The following is an 18,526-nucleotide window of genomic DNA, read 5'->3' on the forward strand; positions in this document are numbered from 1 at the left end:
CAGAGGACTGGACACTAGAGTGAAGGTCCTGACCCTTGGACGACTACCAACCTTCTATATCAGAATACCCCATTACTTCCCTTCTTCTGCTCCCTCCCCTGAAAGAGGAGTCTCAGCACAGTTATTTACAAAGATTTATTACAGCATTGGGGAGATTCAGGTCTAGAGTCAGGGAAGAAGGAGAAAAGGGACAGAACAGCTGGAGGACAAGGAAATCCTGGCTCCCCCCAACATGTGCCCCTCTAAGGACATATACTAGGTGGCATTCCTGGCATCAAAGCACAAACAAAATGCAACAAAGCAGCCTCTGCCAGTCCATCTTCCAGGCACCCAGGAGGAGCAGGGGTGACAAAAGGAAAAGTTCCAAAATGTAGAGGCTGTGGAGAAAGATGTCTTGTCCTGGGCCCTGGTAGAAGCCAGTGAGAGGAGTAGTGACTTGAAGTTCCCCATAGAAGAGGGGATGGAGAAAGATCTAAGGGCACCTGCAAGGTTCTTAGTACCTCCTTTCCCCAGATCCTAGGGTCCTGCCCTGTGGGTCTCCTGTGCCCAGGGGAGAGGATCTGAGGAGTGGAATTGTGAAGGGGTCCTTGTTTTTGGTTCCTGATTTTTCCAGTGTGGGCTCACTCATATCCCACCTCCCACTGGGTGAATGGAGGAACAACTGGCAGGGGGTAGGCATCAGGGACTCTGGGCATTAGCCAAGGGCGGGCAAACAAGCAAACACAGACTAGCCTTAGTCTTCTAGAAGTTAGAAGCCGCAGCCCTAGCAGGTGAGGGGAAGGGTAGAAAATAGGATGAGGACAGAGTGGGCTTTTAGGCAACAGCGTTGCCCCCTCCACTTCCTCCTGGGAGATGCGGGATTGGGAGCTTATGTGCCAGGTTCAGAAGGGCTGGGGCGCTGAGGCATCTCCCCCGGCTCTGCAAAGCAAATAGAGAAGAAATCAGGGTCTGGCCACGCCCACTGAATTCTCAACCCCGCCTCCTCGTCCCACACTCCAAGTCTCACCATTTAGTGCTGTGTCTTCCACTTGATCCTCGGAGCTTCCATCTCTCTGGGGCTCATCCAGAGGGGGTGGGCGCTCCCAGGGCCCCTCCAGACCCTGGCCATAGGTTATCTTCTGCCCAGCTAGGGTTGGAAGACAGGGAATGAAAACACAAGCTTTGATGAGCTGGGGGTGTAACTCCTTAGTAGAGCGCATGCCTAGCATATGTGAGACCCTGGGTTGAATTCCCTCACCACAAACCTACCAGTGCAGGCTTTGAGTGTCTGTCTGACTGTCGTGGAGAAGGAGCTACTCTAATGACTGAGGCTAAGCTTTCTGAGTCATCATGGCATAGTGGAGAGAGCACAGGACTAGGACAACTCTTCAGTGACTCAACATATGAGTTAGTCAGTTGGTACCTTTCTGAAGGAGATGTTGTGTATGAGGGACATTATGTAGATTACCTCAAATAAGACAACGAGATAATGCCTGCAGAGCCCAGTGCCAGCACAGAGGAGTGCTGGGGGTGAATGTTGTTCCTTGGTAGTCTTGTTATGTGACCTGATGCCCTCCTACTTGTCCTGGGAAACTGGTCCCCCTCACCTCCTTTTACCTGCTCTTGGGGTCTCAGTTGGAACTGAGTTCATAATTCCAGCCCTCTGGTGCCCTCTCTGCCAGAAATGCAGACAGGTTACCTATCTTGTTTGGGTGTAAGGGTTGAAGGCTTCAAGCAGGGCTGGTTCACTGTAATTCCCATCAATAATGGTACCACAAAGTTTAGTGTGAGCTAGGAAGAACCTGGCATGGCCAGGCCTGGGAGACATAACCATGGGAGGGACTAAATCTTTCTGCCCAGAATTCTCTGGGATTTGGCACCTTCTGTGGAGATTTTTGGTCCCAAGGCCTCTGGCTTGAGACTCCTCCTATGGAGGTTTTAAGTCTCTCCTTTTTCCCCAGGCAGCTGAGCTTAGAGGTGCAGAGGACCAGGTTGGTTCTTAAATCCTAGATTCTCCATCTGGACACTAGAGGGCACCCTCCCACCCCATCCTAGGAAAGAAAAGGGATGAACAGTCACTGACTTGGTCCTGGAGAGGGCAAATCAGCCAGTCCCCTGCATCCGAGCAGAGACCACATCCCAGATTCAGAAATGCAGGCATTCTCAGGCTCCCTCAGTCTGCTATCCCTGAATCTCCTCACACCCTCTCATTGCTATGTGTGGAAAGTCCTTTTTTAGTTCTAACCTCAAACCCTCATGTGGTGTTGGCTTAATTCTTAGGGAACAGAGGAATTATTAAGGAAAATCTGATTGAGAGAGGGAAAAGCCAAGCCTGGAGGAAACCAATGTCTTCGGTGAGGTTGAATGTAAGGAATCCATCCTACAGGGTGGGAGGATGGGAGGCCGCTGTGGTGGTGTTGCTGTGTACCTGTAGGAGAAACTGAACTGGGAAAGGTGTTCCAAGACAATCGAGGAGAACTCACACCTAACGCATGGTGGTGGGACCCTGGCAACACTGTCGCTTCAGCTTACCAGACCCCCTGCTGATCTTGAGGACTTCTGCCTGGCTGTCTTCTTCTTCTTCCTCCTCTTCATCCTCCTCCTCGTCCTCATCCTCCTCCCTTGGGTAACCCAGCTCCCGCAGTTCTCCCAGCTCATCCTCCTCCTCTGAGGCCTGGTTCTCACTCAAATTGCTGATAGTCTGCAGGTGGGACTCAGCAATGCGCTGCACAGCTGGCACAGAGGGGACCCCAGAAGGCAAGGGTGAGTCAGGCCCAAGATACAGCCCACAGAGCTCCTCCCCATGACTCTGAGGTAGGGGTAACTTTCTCAGGAGTCTCAGTTCAAGGGCCAAAGGCTACAGGCCAGCCTGCTGGGGGCCAGGTCAAGGCAGAAGCAGCAGGGGGTAAATTTGATCATGTTTGGTTCATAAGTTGTTCCAAGATATTGGCCCCCCAGAGACTGGCCCTACAAAGCAGTCCCACACCATAGGGTGCCAGGTTGGGCAAGACCAGACCAAAGGGCACAGAAGCAGCTTACCATCCCCTGGTTGGGGAGCTGGCCTTGCCAACTAGCCAGTACTAGAGACAGTATCCACCAGGCAGAAGCTGCTGTCGGTGGGCTGAGGCCTGGGGCCTTGCTCCTTTCCATTTCTGGGAGAGAACCTGGCCTGCTTAGGGCTCACAGCTCACCTCAGTCCTGCCCCTCATGCAGTACCCCGCCGCCACTGTACCACCCAGTCTTAGATGTCAATCCACATGCCCCTGCCCCAGGCTCCAAGGGTAGGAATGATTGATTCTGGGATTGAAGATACAATGGTCTGAAGCCAATGTAGTCCATGCCTGGGGAAGTGGCCTGTTCAGATGCGGCCCCCACAATCTTGACCCACATCCCCAAGCTCCCAGCTCCCTCTACAGTGACCTAGAAAGCAGCAAACACACCCCATCACCACCAAGACCTGCTTGCATAGGGCCTGGGAAGGGAACAATGTGGGTGGCTGGAGGAAAGTTTCGAAAAGATGGAAAGGATCAGGGGGCTGGGAGAAAGGGGCCAGGCTGAAGGTTCTGAAGAGTGACAGGGATTGAGGAAACAGCGTGAGCTGAGACTTGGCAGAGTCGGCAGGGTTCAAAGGCTAGTGGGATTTTAAAGCACATGGGACACTCAGTTCAAGGCCCCCAGGCCAGCCGCTGCCCAGCAAGGCAGAGCTGAGCAGCTCCTTGGTCTGCCCGCCGCCCCTCCCCTCAGAAAGTCCAGGGGGTAGATCCTGGCTGGAAACCTCCGGTGCAGTGAGCAGGGCCCCGCACTCCTGCCAACTCAGGGACAGGCACAGAGGGTGCATTGTGTGCCCGCTGCCCCACCCTGCCCCCAGCAACCAACCCAGCGCCTCCCACTGACTCTGGGCAAGCTCCCCAGGCAATAAAAGCACAATAAATCATAAATCGCCCTGCCCTGGCCTTGGGGACTCAGCAAAGCTACTTCTTGAACCAAGTGTGAGAGTTCTGACCTTAGAGCGCCCCCACCAAGACAGTGTTGCCCACCTCCTGTAAGGCTTTTGACTCCTTCCCTACAAACCCCCATGCCTGCCAGGCCCTTTCCTTTGCCCAGAAAGGGGCAGGAACCTACCAAACAGTGCCTTTTGGGAACTGCAGGGCCCCTGAGGGAGTGGAGAGAGAGAAGGTGGCAGCTGGGGCAGCTTCCTTTCCCCAGCCGGGGGAGGAGATTCCAGTTCGTGAGCTGCATCGAAATAGGTGTGTGCAGCACCTGTGCTGGCTCCCGTGGGCTCCCTCGTGCCTCACCTCGCCTGCCTCCCTCTTCCTTATGCCTGCCTCCTCTAGCATCTCCATTTCTGGGACCCTGAACTCCCCCCACCCAGCAAGTCTCCCTTTTTTAGCTGCAAGAACCCCAACACAGTCCCAGGGATGCCCACCTCTCTCCTGACCCCTTTTCCCTGCCTCTCCCCACCTAGACTCTTCGAGATGTGACCCAAAAGGGAGTGGGGGTGGAGACACATTTTTGGCCACTGCCAGGTGCATGGGAAACACCCTGGCCTCAGTCTCCTCACCCCACTTCCCCACGCTCACCATGAGGGCCCAGGCTGGGATGTGGCTAGGAAGTATAGTACGTGTTCAGCATGCAGGAGGCCCTGGGTTCAATCTCCAGCACACCTCCCACCAAAAAGAGCCCAGGGGACAGTTCCCCCTCCCCCCTCACTTCCTGGAGGAGGCAGATTCTTATATTCTTTGCTGGGAAGATGCCACCTCTCCCTCATGCCTGCTTTGTGGCCCTTCCACATGACCCTATGAGTGGGGAAGCCCTTCCACACCCGCTTGCCACAGCTCTGTCCCTTCATCTTCCTGTCCTAAAGGAAGAGGAAGAACCTCTGCCCTTCTCCTGTACTCCCAGCCCTGGCTCAGGCAGGCTGGCAGGTGTACCTGTTGTCCTTGGCTGGTGCCTGGGCATGTATTAAACCCACCTTAGAGGGCTCTCAGCACACCTTTCTGGACTCCCTCCCTCTCTTCAGAGGAGGAGGGGGCTGACCAGGCAGGAAGAGCCTCTGGCTGGAGTGGAGGTGGGGGTGAGTGGGCGCCTGGCCCTTAGCTAGGAAGAGCCCTTTGTACTCCTTCTCCTTCAAGTGCATCTCGCACAGCTCCCTGGACAGAATTCCAGTCTCCAGCTGGCCCAAGGCTCCCCTGTGATGCACACCTCCTGCCCTTCGAAAGCTTCTTCCCTCTTGCCTGCCTTGCTGGCCTGTTGGATTCTATATCCTTCCAGTCCCAGGCCATGCACCCTGCCCTCTTCAAACTCTCGCTGACCTTGGATGCAAAGGACCCAGGATAGCGGGGACCAAATCTTACTCATTTGTTTCCAGTGCTGGGGATGGAACCCAAGGCCTCTGCATGGTAAGCACGCACTCTACCACTGAGCCACACCCTAGCCCCCAAACCTTACTCATTTTGCCCAGTGCCCACCAGCAAAGCCTGGCACACACTAAGGGTTCAGTGTATGCTACAGGAATGACTTGCCTATTAATATGGAAAGGAAAAGCAGGAGGAGGAAGAGTCCTGGATGCAGATATGTTCAAATGGGAGGGGAAAGGGAGGGGAGAACAGGGGACCCACGGGAGAAGGCGCCCTTCGATGGGGGGTGCAGCCCATGCTTGCACAGCAGAGATGCTGAGTCTCTTTTATTGCGACATCCACTTGTCATTTTGGGCCAACCATCACTTCTTTTGACCCCCCTACAACCTGTTTTTAAGGGCTGCAGCTGCCCTTTCCAGCCTCTGGTCGCCTTGTGTTTTGAAAGGAAGAACCGGTCTCCAAGTCGGGTTGTGATGCAGGAAGCAATCCCTCCTGCTTGACAAAAGCTGACATTTCCCCTCCCTCCCCCAGTGCCAGCCCAGTTCCAGGGCTCAAGGCACAGCCAGGCGACAGGAAGGACAGGTGGGGGATAGTACCTTTCAGCGAGGGGGGTGTGTAGGCACAAGGGTTGGTTCTCTTCGACTTGAGGTGGTGTCCCTCTCCTGAGGCTCTCTGCAGGGGAAGAGTCAGCTTAAGTGGACTCCTCAGAGGCCCCTTCCCCTCACCTTCCCTCCATGTCACCCCACCTTGGCGACCCTGACAGACTGATCTAGGCTCGGTCAGTGAATTCTGCGCCGAGGCAGAGCCTTGCTTGCCCTCTCTGCTGCCTTTTTTTTTTTTTTTTTTTTTTTTGGGGGGGGGGGTGGGGACTTTCCAGAAGCTCTGGCCCAGCTTAGGACCTTAGGTCTTGAGGATCCCACCCTGAGTCTGAGCAGCAGAGGATCTGTTGGGGCACCCGGCACCAGGACCTCTCAGAGGAGGTACCCATTACATGCCAGTGTTCCTGGGAGGCACCCTCTCTTAGTTGACTGGCAGTGCAAGCGCAGGTCCACTCCACTCTGAAGGGCCCAGGCACCCTCCTTCCAGCTGCCCCAGGAAACTCACCTGGTGCGGGGAGGCCTCTTCCTCTGAGGAAGCCACCAAAGGGCACCAGCATCAACAGAGGAGGAAGAGAGAAGAGGGGGAGAGAGAGAGAAAGAATCCCAGTTACTTTTTCCAAAGTCTCAGTCTCTGGGGAGAGGGAGGTGTGCCCTCCCTCCTGGGGTCGGGAGGTGCCCTGCTAACAACTGAGTTGGGCCGCAGAGTTGGGCTCCCAGACATTATCTGTTCCCAAGTCTTCACTCGCTCTCCTGTCACCGGACTTTGGCAGGGCCCTCAGGAAGGCCTCAGAGTTAGGGTGGGGCTGGGATGGGGAGGGAGAGGGGGCCTACCTGGCGAGGAGTGCTCTGAGAGCCGGAACAGCATGGCAGGGGTTGGTCTCCTGCGCCGGATCTGAGGAGATGGAGGAAGGAGGGGCAGGATAGACACCTGCAGGATAGACACCCTAGGTCCCACCCCACCCCCACCCCCAGGCAGCAGGGAACAATGCTTTGGACTCCCCAGGGAGCCTTTGAATCAAAGACAGTCCTCACTAAAAGGAACTCTGTAGCTCACCCAATCCCTTCGTTTTGCAGAGATGAAAACTCTGAGGTTCAGAGAGGTTCAGCAATGTGCTCAAGGTAACACAGCACACAAGTCCAAAGAACTAGTGAAAAACTAGTCACTGACTCCCAGCTCAGGCCTCTCCCACCCAAGGCTACTCCAGAGCTAATACTTCCCTTATTATCTTCTCTCTCTCCCTGAGGCCCTTCCTCTCCCCAGTTTCTGAAGACCTTGGGAGAGTAAGCTGTCTGAGATTCCTGATGTCAGGGATGGTCCCTCTGGGGGAGATGCCCATGGGCCATGGCATCTCCCACATGGCTCTGTCCACCTAAGAACAGCTCAAGGCCTCCAAGAAACTGGATCCAGTTACAGAGGGAGACTGAGCTAACGTACTGCGGACTTCTTGACCTTATGCTGAGGCTCAGGTGTGAGTCCAAGCCCCAGATGCCCAGAGGCCTGGGGGTATCTCTGGAGGCAGGGAGGGGTCTGGGCTTCTCTGGCGATCTTTCTCAGGCTGTAGAACAATTCATCCAGTCCCCGTGAGAAATGAGAAGTTGCCCTCCTTGCTACACCAGCCAAGCTGTATCATGAGGGTGGGGGAATGAGCACTTCCAGCAACTGCCCCCCCCCCACTGGCTTGGCAATCAGACCAACTGTCAGTTAATTAGGTCCCCTTTGAGCTCCAGGGAAATGCACAAAGAGAACCAGGTGAGTTAAGCTGAAACTGTCACTTTCCCCTGCCAAGCTCCCAGCACTGCCCTCCAGACCTCAACCCCCAATGTCCCCCCAAAATGACTTGGCCCCCCCGCACTGCTCTGTTGGAAACCAGTGGCGTCTCATCAACAAGTACCCCCTGCTAGGCTATGGGCATCGACCTCTCTCAACGCCCTCCCCCGACATACACACATTCACATTTGGAGGCCTCACAGCTGTCAGGAGGGAGTGACTGGTCACCTCTCCCACCTTGAAGTTAGGGCTCCAAGACCTGACAGCAGAAAGAGTCATAACAAGGTGCTGGTGAGCCCAGGTCAGGCATGCAGAGCGGGACTGGAGGCCAGCAGGGCAGTGGGGTACCAAGGCTCAGACTCCTGCGCTGTGTAATAGGGTCAATATTTGATGTACGAGCTTTCTCACGTGACCAGCTCTGGAGCTGGAATCGGGACCGAGTGGTCGGGGTGGTAGCCTAGGGAAAGGGACTAGTCTAGGGCAACTGTGCAGGGCCGAAAGGACAGTCTCCCAGGAACCAGGCTGCCTGGACGCTCACTGCCAGAATTCTCAGGCCCTGAATGGGCAGCCGGGAAAAAGTTGCCGAGTCTCCAGCGAACTTCACGCGCTGCCCGGCGCCCCCGCCTTGGCTGAGGCTGAGTCTGGCTCTCCGGGCACCCCATCCCCAGGCGGACCCGGCAGCGCCCGGGGAGTGTGCCGGGGGCAATGCCGGGGTGGGGCGCGGCCCCCTTACCATCTCCACCTGGCGGGGGTCGAGTTGGCTGGGGGGTGCGGGCACCGAGAACTGGATCTTCTTGCGGTCCTTGGGGTCCATGGCGGGCGCCTCAGGATCTCGGGCTGCCGTCCCTGCTCGGCTCCCCTGTGCTGCTCGGGCCGCGGAGCTGCCAGCGAGCGCGTGCGGCGAGGAGAAGGAGGAGGAGGAGGAGGAAGGGGACACAGAGGAGGAGGAGGAGGAGGAGAAGGAGGAGGAGGAGGAGGAAAAAGAGGAGGAGGAGGACGAGGAGGAGGCTGCTCCCGCACAGATAAAAATACCGCGCCCGGCGAGGGGAGGGCGAGCGAGCGCCAGGAGGGCTCGGCCGCCGGGCTCGCCTACCGCGCCGGGCTCGGCGCGCCCCCCACTCCCGGGTCCGCCGCCGCGCTCCTGCTGGGGGTCACCGCCTGGGTCCCCGCGCTCCCCCGCAGGCTGCGCGCCTCGGGCTCTGCCTCCTTCCTCGCGCTGCCCGTGTCTGCCTGCTCGCGGGTCTTCGCGTCTCTTGACCTGCCTCTACCTCCCTCCCTCTGCCTCTCTTCGTCTCCGGGTCTCCCAGTCTCTGTTGGGCTCCTTCCTCTGGTCCCAGCTCTGGGGTCCCGGCCCGTCCCCTCCGCCTGGGACTGGCGCGGGGCGCTGAGAGGGAGGGTCTAGGAGAAAGTAGCCAATGAGCATCGAGAACCGTGCTCTCCTGGGGCTGGGAGGAGGGTGTGGAGTGCGAGCCAGGGCCCGGGGAGCGGGCCGGGGGCCCCCTGCCGTCTCCCCAGAACTCCGAGCTGCATTATTGATGGAGTCCAGCCGGGAGGATAAAGTGAGGAGGGAGAGGGGAAAGGGACAGCGGGAAAACAGGGACTCGGGCTTTAACCACTTAGTGGCCCTGGTACTTGGAGTTTCATGGAAGGTCTGCGAGACCGAGGAGAGAGTACCAGCGTGTCACGCTGTGAATGGGGGTGTCCTAGAAAGCGAGTGCGTGTGAACGAGGTGTGCGTGGGAGGACACGTGTCAGTCACATCGTGGCAGGGAGTATGTGCAAGTGAGTGCCAGGGGCCTGTGGTGCTGCAGCTCAGGAATGGGGGGGCAGTGTGGTGTGAGTGTGTGAGTCTACGTGAGTAAGTGTGTCAGAGTGTTAAAGATTAGGGTGTGAGTGGCAGGGCGTGGGAGGGCTGCGTGTGTGCGGGGGAGGGTGTGGGTGTGGGGGCGGACGTCAGAGGCTGTCAAGGTGATGGGCAGGGGGGTGCCTGCTTGGGGGTGGGAGCAGTGTGTCCACAGGGCCGGTCCTGTAGAGAGGTTCCAGGCTGTGAATATGAGCATATTCCCTGGGGGAGAGGGGGATGTGTCCTTACCATGATGTACCCAGCATTCACGTGTCTCCTGCCTTTTCTCCCCAGATCTAATGGGGGAGGGGAGAGAGTCAGCCCAGGGGGCAGGTGGGGGGCTGCCTTACCAGTACACGTGCCATCACATGTGAGAGCTTGGTGCATTCAGCAACAGAGCTGGGGAGAAAGGTGCTTATGCTCCTGAGGTGTGAGCCTCCTTTCTACAGAGGTGCTTGTGTTCTTCTCTGGAGGGGAGCGATTGTGGGGGGGCCACCCTGTGGACTGGAGAGTCCCTGTTTCTCTGTCCAAGCCATTGGGTCTTTGCAAGAGCTGGCTTTCCCTCTTCAGGGCTGTTCACCAGGGTGGGCCTGCCTCTCTATAGTGCCCAAAAGGTGTGTGTGTGTGTGCACAGGCGTGTGTCTTCCTGAGGCCCTGTTTGTGTTGGCTGTCTTCTCTCCCGGTCACTCTTGGGCCTGGAACAGCCAGGAGCCCTCCCTACCCCTCAACCCACCAGCAACTTTTCCATTGCCAGCCCCAGCCTGCTAGCTTTTTGGCCCAGTGAGAGGCCAGAGCGGTCTTATGGAAATGGGGTCAGGGGCATGATGTTCTGTCTCAGAGTCAGTGTCCACTCTGGGGCTGAGAGTGGCTGCAGGGGCAGAGCTCTGTTCATGGGAATAGGATGTCCTGGCTGCTCAGCTCCACATCCTTCAACCCCAGGCCTGGCTCAAGTCCCGGTGTGTTTGTTGACTTATGTACTTGTTGGGAAACAGCCGGATACCAGGTTGCTGGCCCAGGGGTGTGGACATCTCTGGCAGCCCCTGGCTTGGCCCAGAACCCCTCTTCCAGACCGGGTGGGGTAGGGAGTGGTAAAGACAGGGTTCACGGCGCCTTAGGAGGGTAAACAAGGAGGACCTGAAGTAAGAAGGGCACAGACCAGGCATAACAGCTATGGGGCCAATGTGGGGGCAAGGGGCCTGTGGCTTCCAGTGCTGGATGCATGGGAAAGGATCACAGGGTAGGATAACAGGGTCAGGAGACAGCGGGGTGGGTGGTGAGAGGGCAGGGATGGGGCACAACCACCAGCGGCTCCTCAGTGCCCATGAGGGCTGGGAAGGACTGGGGAGCACACTGTGAACCTTGCTTGAACCAGCAGGGCTTGTGCCTGGAGGATCTGCTCTGGGAGACCCCAAGTCAGGAAGAATCCCCTGAACCCAGGCTGCACCTGGGAAGGGAGGTGAGAGCAGAGAAGCTATTAGCCAGGCCTGGAAGATGGGGTCTTTTGGGGTAGAAGGGAGCTCTTTGCCCAGCTTTTTTTTGGGGGGGGCGGAGGGTACTGGGGATTGAACTCAGGGACACTCGCCCACTGAGCCATATCCCCAGCCCTATTTTGTATTTTATTTAGAGACAGGGTCTCACTGAGTTGCTTAGTGCCTCACTTTTGCTGAGGCTGGCTTTGAACTCCCCATCCTCCTGCCTCAGCCTCCCGAGCCACTGGGATTACAGGCGTGGGCCACTGCGCACCGCTTTTACCCAGCTTTTGCTAGGCACCTGAGCCTCTGACTACAGAACCCTGGGGCCTTGAGAGGTGGGGAGGACAGGCTGACAGAGGCACAGACATGAAGGACAGATAGGAAAGGGAGGGAGGATAGGGACACAGCTAGGAAGTAAGGGAGAAAGGGGAGGAGGTAGGAGAAAGCAAGAAGAAAGAGACAGAAAACCCATGTGAGAGATGGAGAGACAAAGGAAGGCAGAGAGGAGAAAGCGTCACGACAGAGAGGCAGGAGACAGAGATGGAGAGAGAGTAAAAATAGCTCAGCATTAAGATAATTGCAGCTCACAGCTCTGCCCTCCGTTAGGAATTAAATGAGGTTTTATTACTTTGATTTTTCTCTCCTGGATCCTACGCGACTTCTCAAGAACTTGGGGAAAAGTTTTTCCAGTGGGCGGCCAGGTGGCGGGGGCTGTGTGGGTGACAGAGGAGGAAGGGAACTGCACTTCTGGGAGCTGGGGGAGGGGCGGGCAGGGGTAAGGGGTGTGACTGGGCTGGTGGAGGCGGTGAAGCCCAGCAGGGGCTGGAGGAGGGGACCAGGGCCAGGCACAGGTGGTGGTGGGGCTGAGAAGCTAGGGGCCGCACAGTGACCTCCATTCGCTTTGACTTGGGATTAATCATATGCAAATAAGATGTAAAAATAATATGCCACTCCCCAGTTATTATTCTTGAGTTAGAAGCACGGGTGGTTAGGTCCAAGGAACAAATTCAAGACCTTGTTTGACTTAACTCTCATTGAACTATGGGTGTTCTGCTTGAACTGGTTAAAAAAAAAAGTTTACAGTAGGTGTCTATTATTGCATCAGAGGTCTGAGTGCGGTGTTTTGAGGCCTGTTCTTCCCCCACTTACCTTCTCATCATCGCCCAGTACCTGCCACAGAGCCTGGCACGCAGCAGATACTACACTCACCTTCTTTGGTAGGTGACTTATGGAAGGTGCTGTGAGATCTCTGCCCTTCTTCTTTGGGGAAGGTAGAGGGGACAATCCTGAATATTCCTTCCTGCTCCCCAAGTAAGATGTAGTCACATGAACAGAAAGCTGGAGAATAGGAATCTCAGATTTATAGTTTACTGTGTGAATATGGATAAATTCCTTAGCTTCTATGTGCCCCCACTCTCTTACATTTCAAAGCCCAGTTTGCAGGTGACTGTGATGATTCAATAACATAAAACTTAAGCCCCTAGTCTTGTTCTGGGATAGTCCTCAAAGATTCCGTCTCTCCAGCAGGTATAGGGGTGCAGTTATGAAAATGGCCAGCAGGTGGCAGAATCAGCCAGGGTTTGGGCGTTGAGCTGTTGGCACTACCGGTCTGTAGTTGGGCAGCATACCCGTGACCTTGGCACCACTGAAGTGAACTGGAGCTGGCAGAGTTGACATGTGGCAGCTGGAAAGCAGGCCCCGGGAAGTTCCTGGAAGCAGCCTTGGAGGAGCTGGGAAGCGCTGGCTAGGCACTCAGGGGCACCTTTCCTTGCCCTCAAGGAGAAGCTGGTGGGGTCCAGGAATGGAGAAAGGAATTCCAAGGCCCATCTCTGGGGAAACCCACAGACAAGGGAAAGGAGAAGGCAAGGGTACCATCAGCCAGGACAATGGTGCTACTAGGACAGGTGGACAATCATCTGAGATAATCATTCATTCATTCATTCGTCATCTGTCCCTTTGCCCATTCAATATATTCATATTGGGTGCTTAGGTGCTATTTTATTTTGTTTTAGTGGCACTGGGGATTTAATCCAGGGGTACTCTACAGCACTGAGCTACATCCCCAGTCCTTTTTATTGTCCATTTTGATAGAGGGTTTTGTTAAGTTGCCCAAGCTGGCCTCAAACTTGCGATCCTCCTGCATCAGTCTGGAGTAACTGGATTGCCGTCATGCACCACCAGACCTGGCTAGATGCTTTAAAAAAAAAAATCAAGCTTGTAGGGGAAGGATCGGATAACATAAAGATGTAGGGAAAATCAGTGGAGTAGAGGAGATTGAGAGGGAGGGAGGAGGGACAGGAAACAGGAGGAAATGTGGAATCGATATAGCAAAATCACTCTATGTGCATGTATAAATATACCCCGGTGAATTCCACCTTTATACACACACATGTGATACATATATATATCACCAATCAAAAATAAATAAAACGAGTGAAAGGAACACCAGTAGAATAGAGGAAGGAGAATAGGGGAAGGCAGGAGGGAAGGAAAAGGGGGGGCACATTAGGGATTGAAATGAAGTAAATCAAATTCCATGCACATATGATTCATCAAAATGAACCCAACTATTCTGTGTAACTATAATGCACTAATTTTAAAAAGAAAAGCAATCATCTTTGTTCAGTTGGGGTTTACATACAACAAAATGTACCAATTTTAAGTACACATTTTGTAGTATGCGACCATCACAACACAGATGCAGAATATTTCCATCACCCTAAAACGTTCTTTTTGTCAACTCCAACCCCCACACTGGATATATCATAACTCTTAGCATGCCATCTTGAAACACGTCCTTCCCACCATTTACCTTTACACTCTAAATATAGTAGGCACTACATAGACAGGATGGATTGAGGAATGAATGAGTGGAGGAACAAATACTTCGTAGAAATTGACAACAGGTGACATATATAAAGCATTTACTCTGTGCTGGGCACTGAACTAAGATCTTTAATACATGATCTCATTTAATCCTCACAAGTATCATTCCATTCTACAGATGAGGCAAGTGAGGTTCAAAGGACTTCAGCAGCTTTTGCCTCGAGCCTGGGTTCAAATGCAGTCTGACTTCACAGCCCTCATTCTTTACTGCTGACTTTCACACATTCGGGATGAAAGAGTGGAAGATCATTAACATGCACGTGAGCGGACTTGGGCTCGGCTTTGGATCTTGTCTCCCTCTCCCGCCTAGCCCAGTTTGGATCGATAGCTGGAGAAGCAGAAATCGATGTGCCGAGGCTGCCCTCTGGTGGCAGGAACGAGTACAATAGTATCTGAGCCCTCTGGCGCCCCCAGGTGGAAGCTGGGATGTTGTTGCGAAGACAGCAAGCTGCAGCCCACAGCGGGGGCAGTCTCAGCCCTGGGCACCTGGAGACCCCCTGCTCTGGCCACTGCCTGGTGCCCCCCGAGGTGCCAGCTGAGGCTGCCCCCGAAGAATGCCAGCTGCCTGATCTCTCCGCCTCCCACTCCCTCCACCAGCTTCACACACACTCCAATCCCGGTCCAGTCGGCTGCTTCCATTCCCTGAAGAAGAGGCCCTAAAGTTAAAACAGCTGTTAATTTATAAACCAATTTTTCCGTGACTGCTTAATAAATCGCCAGCAGCTGCTCTGCCCCCTCCTCCTGCCCAGGCACCCGGCCCCGGGGGCTGCATGGAGAAGCTCAAAGCAGCCAGCCTGCCCCTTCTGCCTCCTTCCCCCAGCCCCCACAACCTACCCCCATTCTCCCAGAAACTGGGCTTGTTTTGGGGAACCCCGAATGAACCCAGCATCTCTGGACTTCAGTGGAGTACTGAGATGAAAATGGGTTTTCTTTCCTAGTAAGCTGCAGCCCAAAGGCCACTCCTCCAATGCCCCCCAACCCACACCCCAGACTCCCAAGCCCAGAAGGTGCATGGCAAAGATTTCCCTAGTTCTGAGAACACAGGGGTGTCCAGATTCCCTGGGGAAGATCCCCTGAGCCCCTGGGAGGTAAGGCGATCTTGGTCTGGCCCAGGGCTCATCCCTGAGAGCGCAGGAATCTCAATTTCCCCTATCAGGGTGGTCCCCCTGACAGATGCTAACCGACTCCCTGACCCTGCTGTGTTCTCAGGGGTGGGCTGGGAGGGGCAAGGGATGCTGGGATAGCATCCCACTCTAGGGAAATGCCCACACACACCACCCTCAGGATAGTGGAAGGGAGGGATTTGGGCCTCCTGAACATTTACTTTGTCCAGCTTCTGCTAACATATAAAAGGCAATGTGAAAATCCACGTGGAAATGGGGTCCGTGTGAACGGCAGGCATGAGACATGTTCTGCACTCAGGGTGCAGATCTGCTGCTACTGTGATCCCTGACTGCTGGACATGGGAGTCAATCTAGCCAGACCATAAGTTCAGTAAAATAGGGGAACCAGGCAGGGGTGTCAAGCACACCAGTTCAGGAGTTCAAATCCTGGCACTTCCACTTTACCAGCTGTGTGACCTTGTGTAATTCAAACCCGTCTTTCTTCCTTAGGGTCTTCACTTACAAAATGCGTGTAACAGAATTGTGAAAATGAAATGAGTTGATGCACATGAGCACATAGGGAAAAAAGTGATTATAAAATGGTACTTAGGGGCTCCAGGTGTGTGTCAGTGATAGAGTGCTTGCCCTGGGTTCCATCCCCAGCACGCCAAAAAAAAGTGATGTTTATTTTCAACTCCCCTGCTGGAAGAGCCCTCTGGAGTTCCTGGTTCCCCCTAAGCAGCAAATCTTGGGGGACAAAAGGGCCTGACTATTTTCTAAGGGGAATGGGGGGAAGAAGTAGGGATGCTGGGGACAAAATTAAGTAAAAAACACAACCAGGATCTCTGGGTTATATGGTCTTGCCTGAGCTTTCTTCTGGGCTCTTCCATTTCCCCCCATCCCTCTGCCCTACCCCTGTCTCCAAGCCAGCAGCTAAGACCCTTCCCCAACCTGCTTCTGAACACTAAAGGAAAAAGCTCCACCCCACCCCTGCTCCTCGTTCTCCTTCCTGTCTAATTGAAAGCCCTTCCATTTCATCTCCTGTTTTCTGGTCAGCAAGGGTTGTCATGACCCCCTCCTTTCCCAAGCCCAAAAGAAGGGTGCATCAGAAAGCCTGGTGAACTCTGCTGTCCCACTGACCCTGGTCTTACTATATCCTTCCTATGTGACCCAGAGCAACTTAGTCAACCTCTCTGAGCCTTGGGTTCCACATGTCTAAAATGGTGATTCTCCCGGAACCTAGCTCCTGGGTCATTGTGAGTGGAATGGGGTACTGCTGATGAAGTTCTTAGCACAGTGCCTGCCTCACAGCCGGAGCTGCAGACATGGTGATGGAGAGAAGAGACAGAGTGTGAGTGGTAGAATGAACCCAGATGCCAGAGGCAAACTGCCTGGGTTCAAATCCCACTCCACAACTCACGGTGAGGTGCTTTTGAGCCAGGCTCTTAGCCTCCCTGTGCCATTTCTCCATCCAAAAAATGGGGACAGTAACAAAACCTATGTCACCTGGTGATTGTGAATGACAGTTCTTCAGCTATACAAATGTTCCCTGAGTTGTTCTTATTGGCCTCATTAGAGACTGACCTTCTGCGCCTTTGCCCCACCCCAAGGCATTTTGGTGGCAGGAGGTTGGAAGGGGAGCGCTATAAGACTAGAGACCCTGGCATCAGGGTCCAGCTCAAAACAAGCCCTCAGTCCCCCTCTGCACTGTGCCCAACTCTGACATCCCCTTTGACCCACTGGCTTTGGCAGTGGGTTCCCTCTGCCTCCCCTGGTCAACTGCCCTGTGAAGCAGCCAGCCCCATCCCTGTGCCTGGGTCCTGAATACCTCCTGGAAATAAAGCAGGGTCCCAGGGGCCCACTCAAGCCCAGGACTGCTCTGCCAGGGTGCCAGCTGGTGCCCACGGGGGCGGGGCAGTGGTTGATCATGTGTAAAGGGAAGGCTGGAGGCACCCCCAACCTTGGTGGCCCCCACGAGAGACAAGAAAAGGCACCCAGGACATCCCCCGGGGAATAGGAAAAGGTGAGAGCTAAAATTGACCTGCCCGGGGCTTCAGTTTGCCAGGTCATCTCGGGGATGGAGTCTTCATTCCGCTCTCCAGGACTCCCTGGGGCCCCAAAGACCTTGGCATTGGCCTCCCAGAGATCCTTGCCCTCTTTCCTTTCTTAAAGAAACGGAGCTCAGCCTCTTCCTCCCCGCCCAGATTCTCTCCTTAGAATCTACCCACGGGGACACTTAGCCTCAAAGGGAAGGGAAAAGCCGACCGCACGCTCAAGACAGCCCCTGCGAGGCGTGGGGCTGCCTCTTCAAGCCCGCCTAGGGCGCTGGTCTCTGCCAGGGTCACCCGGCGCTTGCAGCCCCTGCCCCTTCCCGCCTCCACTGGCCCTTTAAGAGCCTCTCCGCGCACTGCCGTCCCGGATCAGCCAGAGAGACCATTAAAATTTTATGCAGAATGAAAATGGGCCAGGTCTCCAGCTTCCTCGCTCCCATCCAATGATTTATTACTCGCAAATACCACAGAACTAATTAGTATAGTAATTAATTAATACGCATTTGCATATTTGCATGTGCAATTAGTGCAGTGGAGTGATTACTGGGAGAATGAGGGGCCCCGGATTGTCAGATGTGAGGGGGAAGTGGCCTGGAAAAGAGTTAGTGGGAATGAACTTTGTAGGGAGCGCGAAGGCGGGAGGGCGCGAGGCGAGCGGGCGGGCCGGGGCGGGCGCGCGGCGGCCGCGCGGGGGAGCGCCGGGCCCGGGACCCCCGCGGCCCGGGGACTGCGGTCTGGGGTCGCGACCCGCGCCCCCGCCCCGCCCCGCGCGGCCCGCGCCTCGCCCCGCCCCCGCCGCGTGGCACGGCTCCAAGCGCGCGCCTGATTGTTATGCATTGTGTTTCTTGTTGCGAGCGGAGCCGGGCGGAATGGGGCTGGCACAAGCTGTTTCCCTGCCACGCGGCGGTGGCACCTTAAAGGCGCAGCGTCCCCTTCCCGCCGCCTGCCGCCGGTCCGCTCCTGCCGACCCCAACGGCGGAGCCGCGGCCACCCACGCCCGAGTCCGGCTCCCAGCGGGAGGCCGCCCAGGAGGGGCGCGGTCCCCGGGGGCGAGAGGCACGTGCCGAGGGAGCCCGGCGGGCACGAAATCAGGGCTGCCAGCGGGATTGGGCGGCTGGGGCGCGCCGGGCGCAGCGCCAGGCTCGGGGCGGGGGTGGGCAGGAGAGACCTGGAGCAAGCCAGAAGAAGGACAAGGAGGAGAAAAAGCAAGCGGCAGGGGCCACGGGCGCAGGTGTTTCCTCATAGGACACCGCTCTTAATCGCGCAAGGACTCAGTGAGTGAGGATCCCTTATTCCCATTTTACAGACTGAGGCGCTAGCAAGCAAGTGGTAACTCGGGGTTCTTGGAATCTATCCATACATTCCCAGTGTCAACATGTGCCAAGGGCCAGAGGGAGCCGTATTTCCTGAAAGGAAATCAGGGAGGACTTTCCGGTGGAGGAAGCACCTCGCCAAACCTGTAGGGACGA

The 18,526-nt window shown here is 55.6% G+C and overlaps 1 protein-coding gene across 1 annotated transcript; it reads right to left on the reverse strand.

Moving 5' to 3' along the window:
- Positions 1 to 120: 120 nt before the first annotated feature.
- PPP1R1B (protein phosphatase 1 regulatory inhibitor subunit 1B) lies at positions 121 to 9,084 on the reverse strand. The gene is made up of 7 exons (XM_079132918.1): positions 8,437 to 9,084; positions 6,767 to 6,827; positions 6,441 to 6,463; positions 5,933 to 6,008; positions 2,512 to 2,712; positions 1,007 to 1,126; positions 121 to 918 (listed from the first exon to the last, which is right to left on the reverse strand). The coding sequence occupies exons 1-7, from the start codon at positions 8,515 to 8,517 to the stop codon at positions 869 to 871; spliced, it is 612 nt and encodes a 203-aa protein (XP_078989044.1). The 5' UTR covers positions 8,518 to 9,084; the 3' UTR covers positions 121 to 868.
- Positions 9,085 to 18,526: the final 9,442 nt, after the last annotated feature.

This window comes from Sciurus vulgaris (genome assembly GCF_902686455.1).
Source record: "Sciurus vulgaris genome assembly, chromosome: 3".
Lineage (NCBI taxonomy): Eukaryota > Metazoa > Chordata > Mammalia > Rodentia > Sciuridae > Sciurus > Sciurus vulgaris.

Excerpts from the sequence above, each read along its gene's own strand:
- PPP1R1B (XM_079132918.1), bottom strand. The coding sequence starts at position 8,517 with ATGGACCCCAAGGACCGCAAGAAGATCCAGTTCTCGGTGCCCGCACCC. Across the intron at positions 6,828-8,436 it reads ACCCCCGCCAGGTGGAGATG|ATCCGGCGCAGGAGACCAAC; the intron begins GTAAGGGGGCCG and ends CCATCTCCTCAG. Across the intron at positions 919-1,006 it reads GGAAGACACAGCACTAAATG|AGCCGGGGGAGATGCCTCAG; the intron begins GTGAGACTTGGA and ends TTTGCTTTGCAG.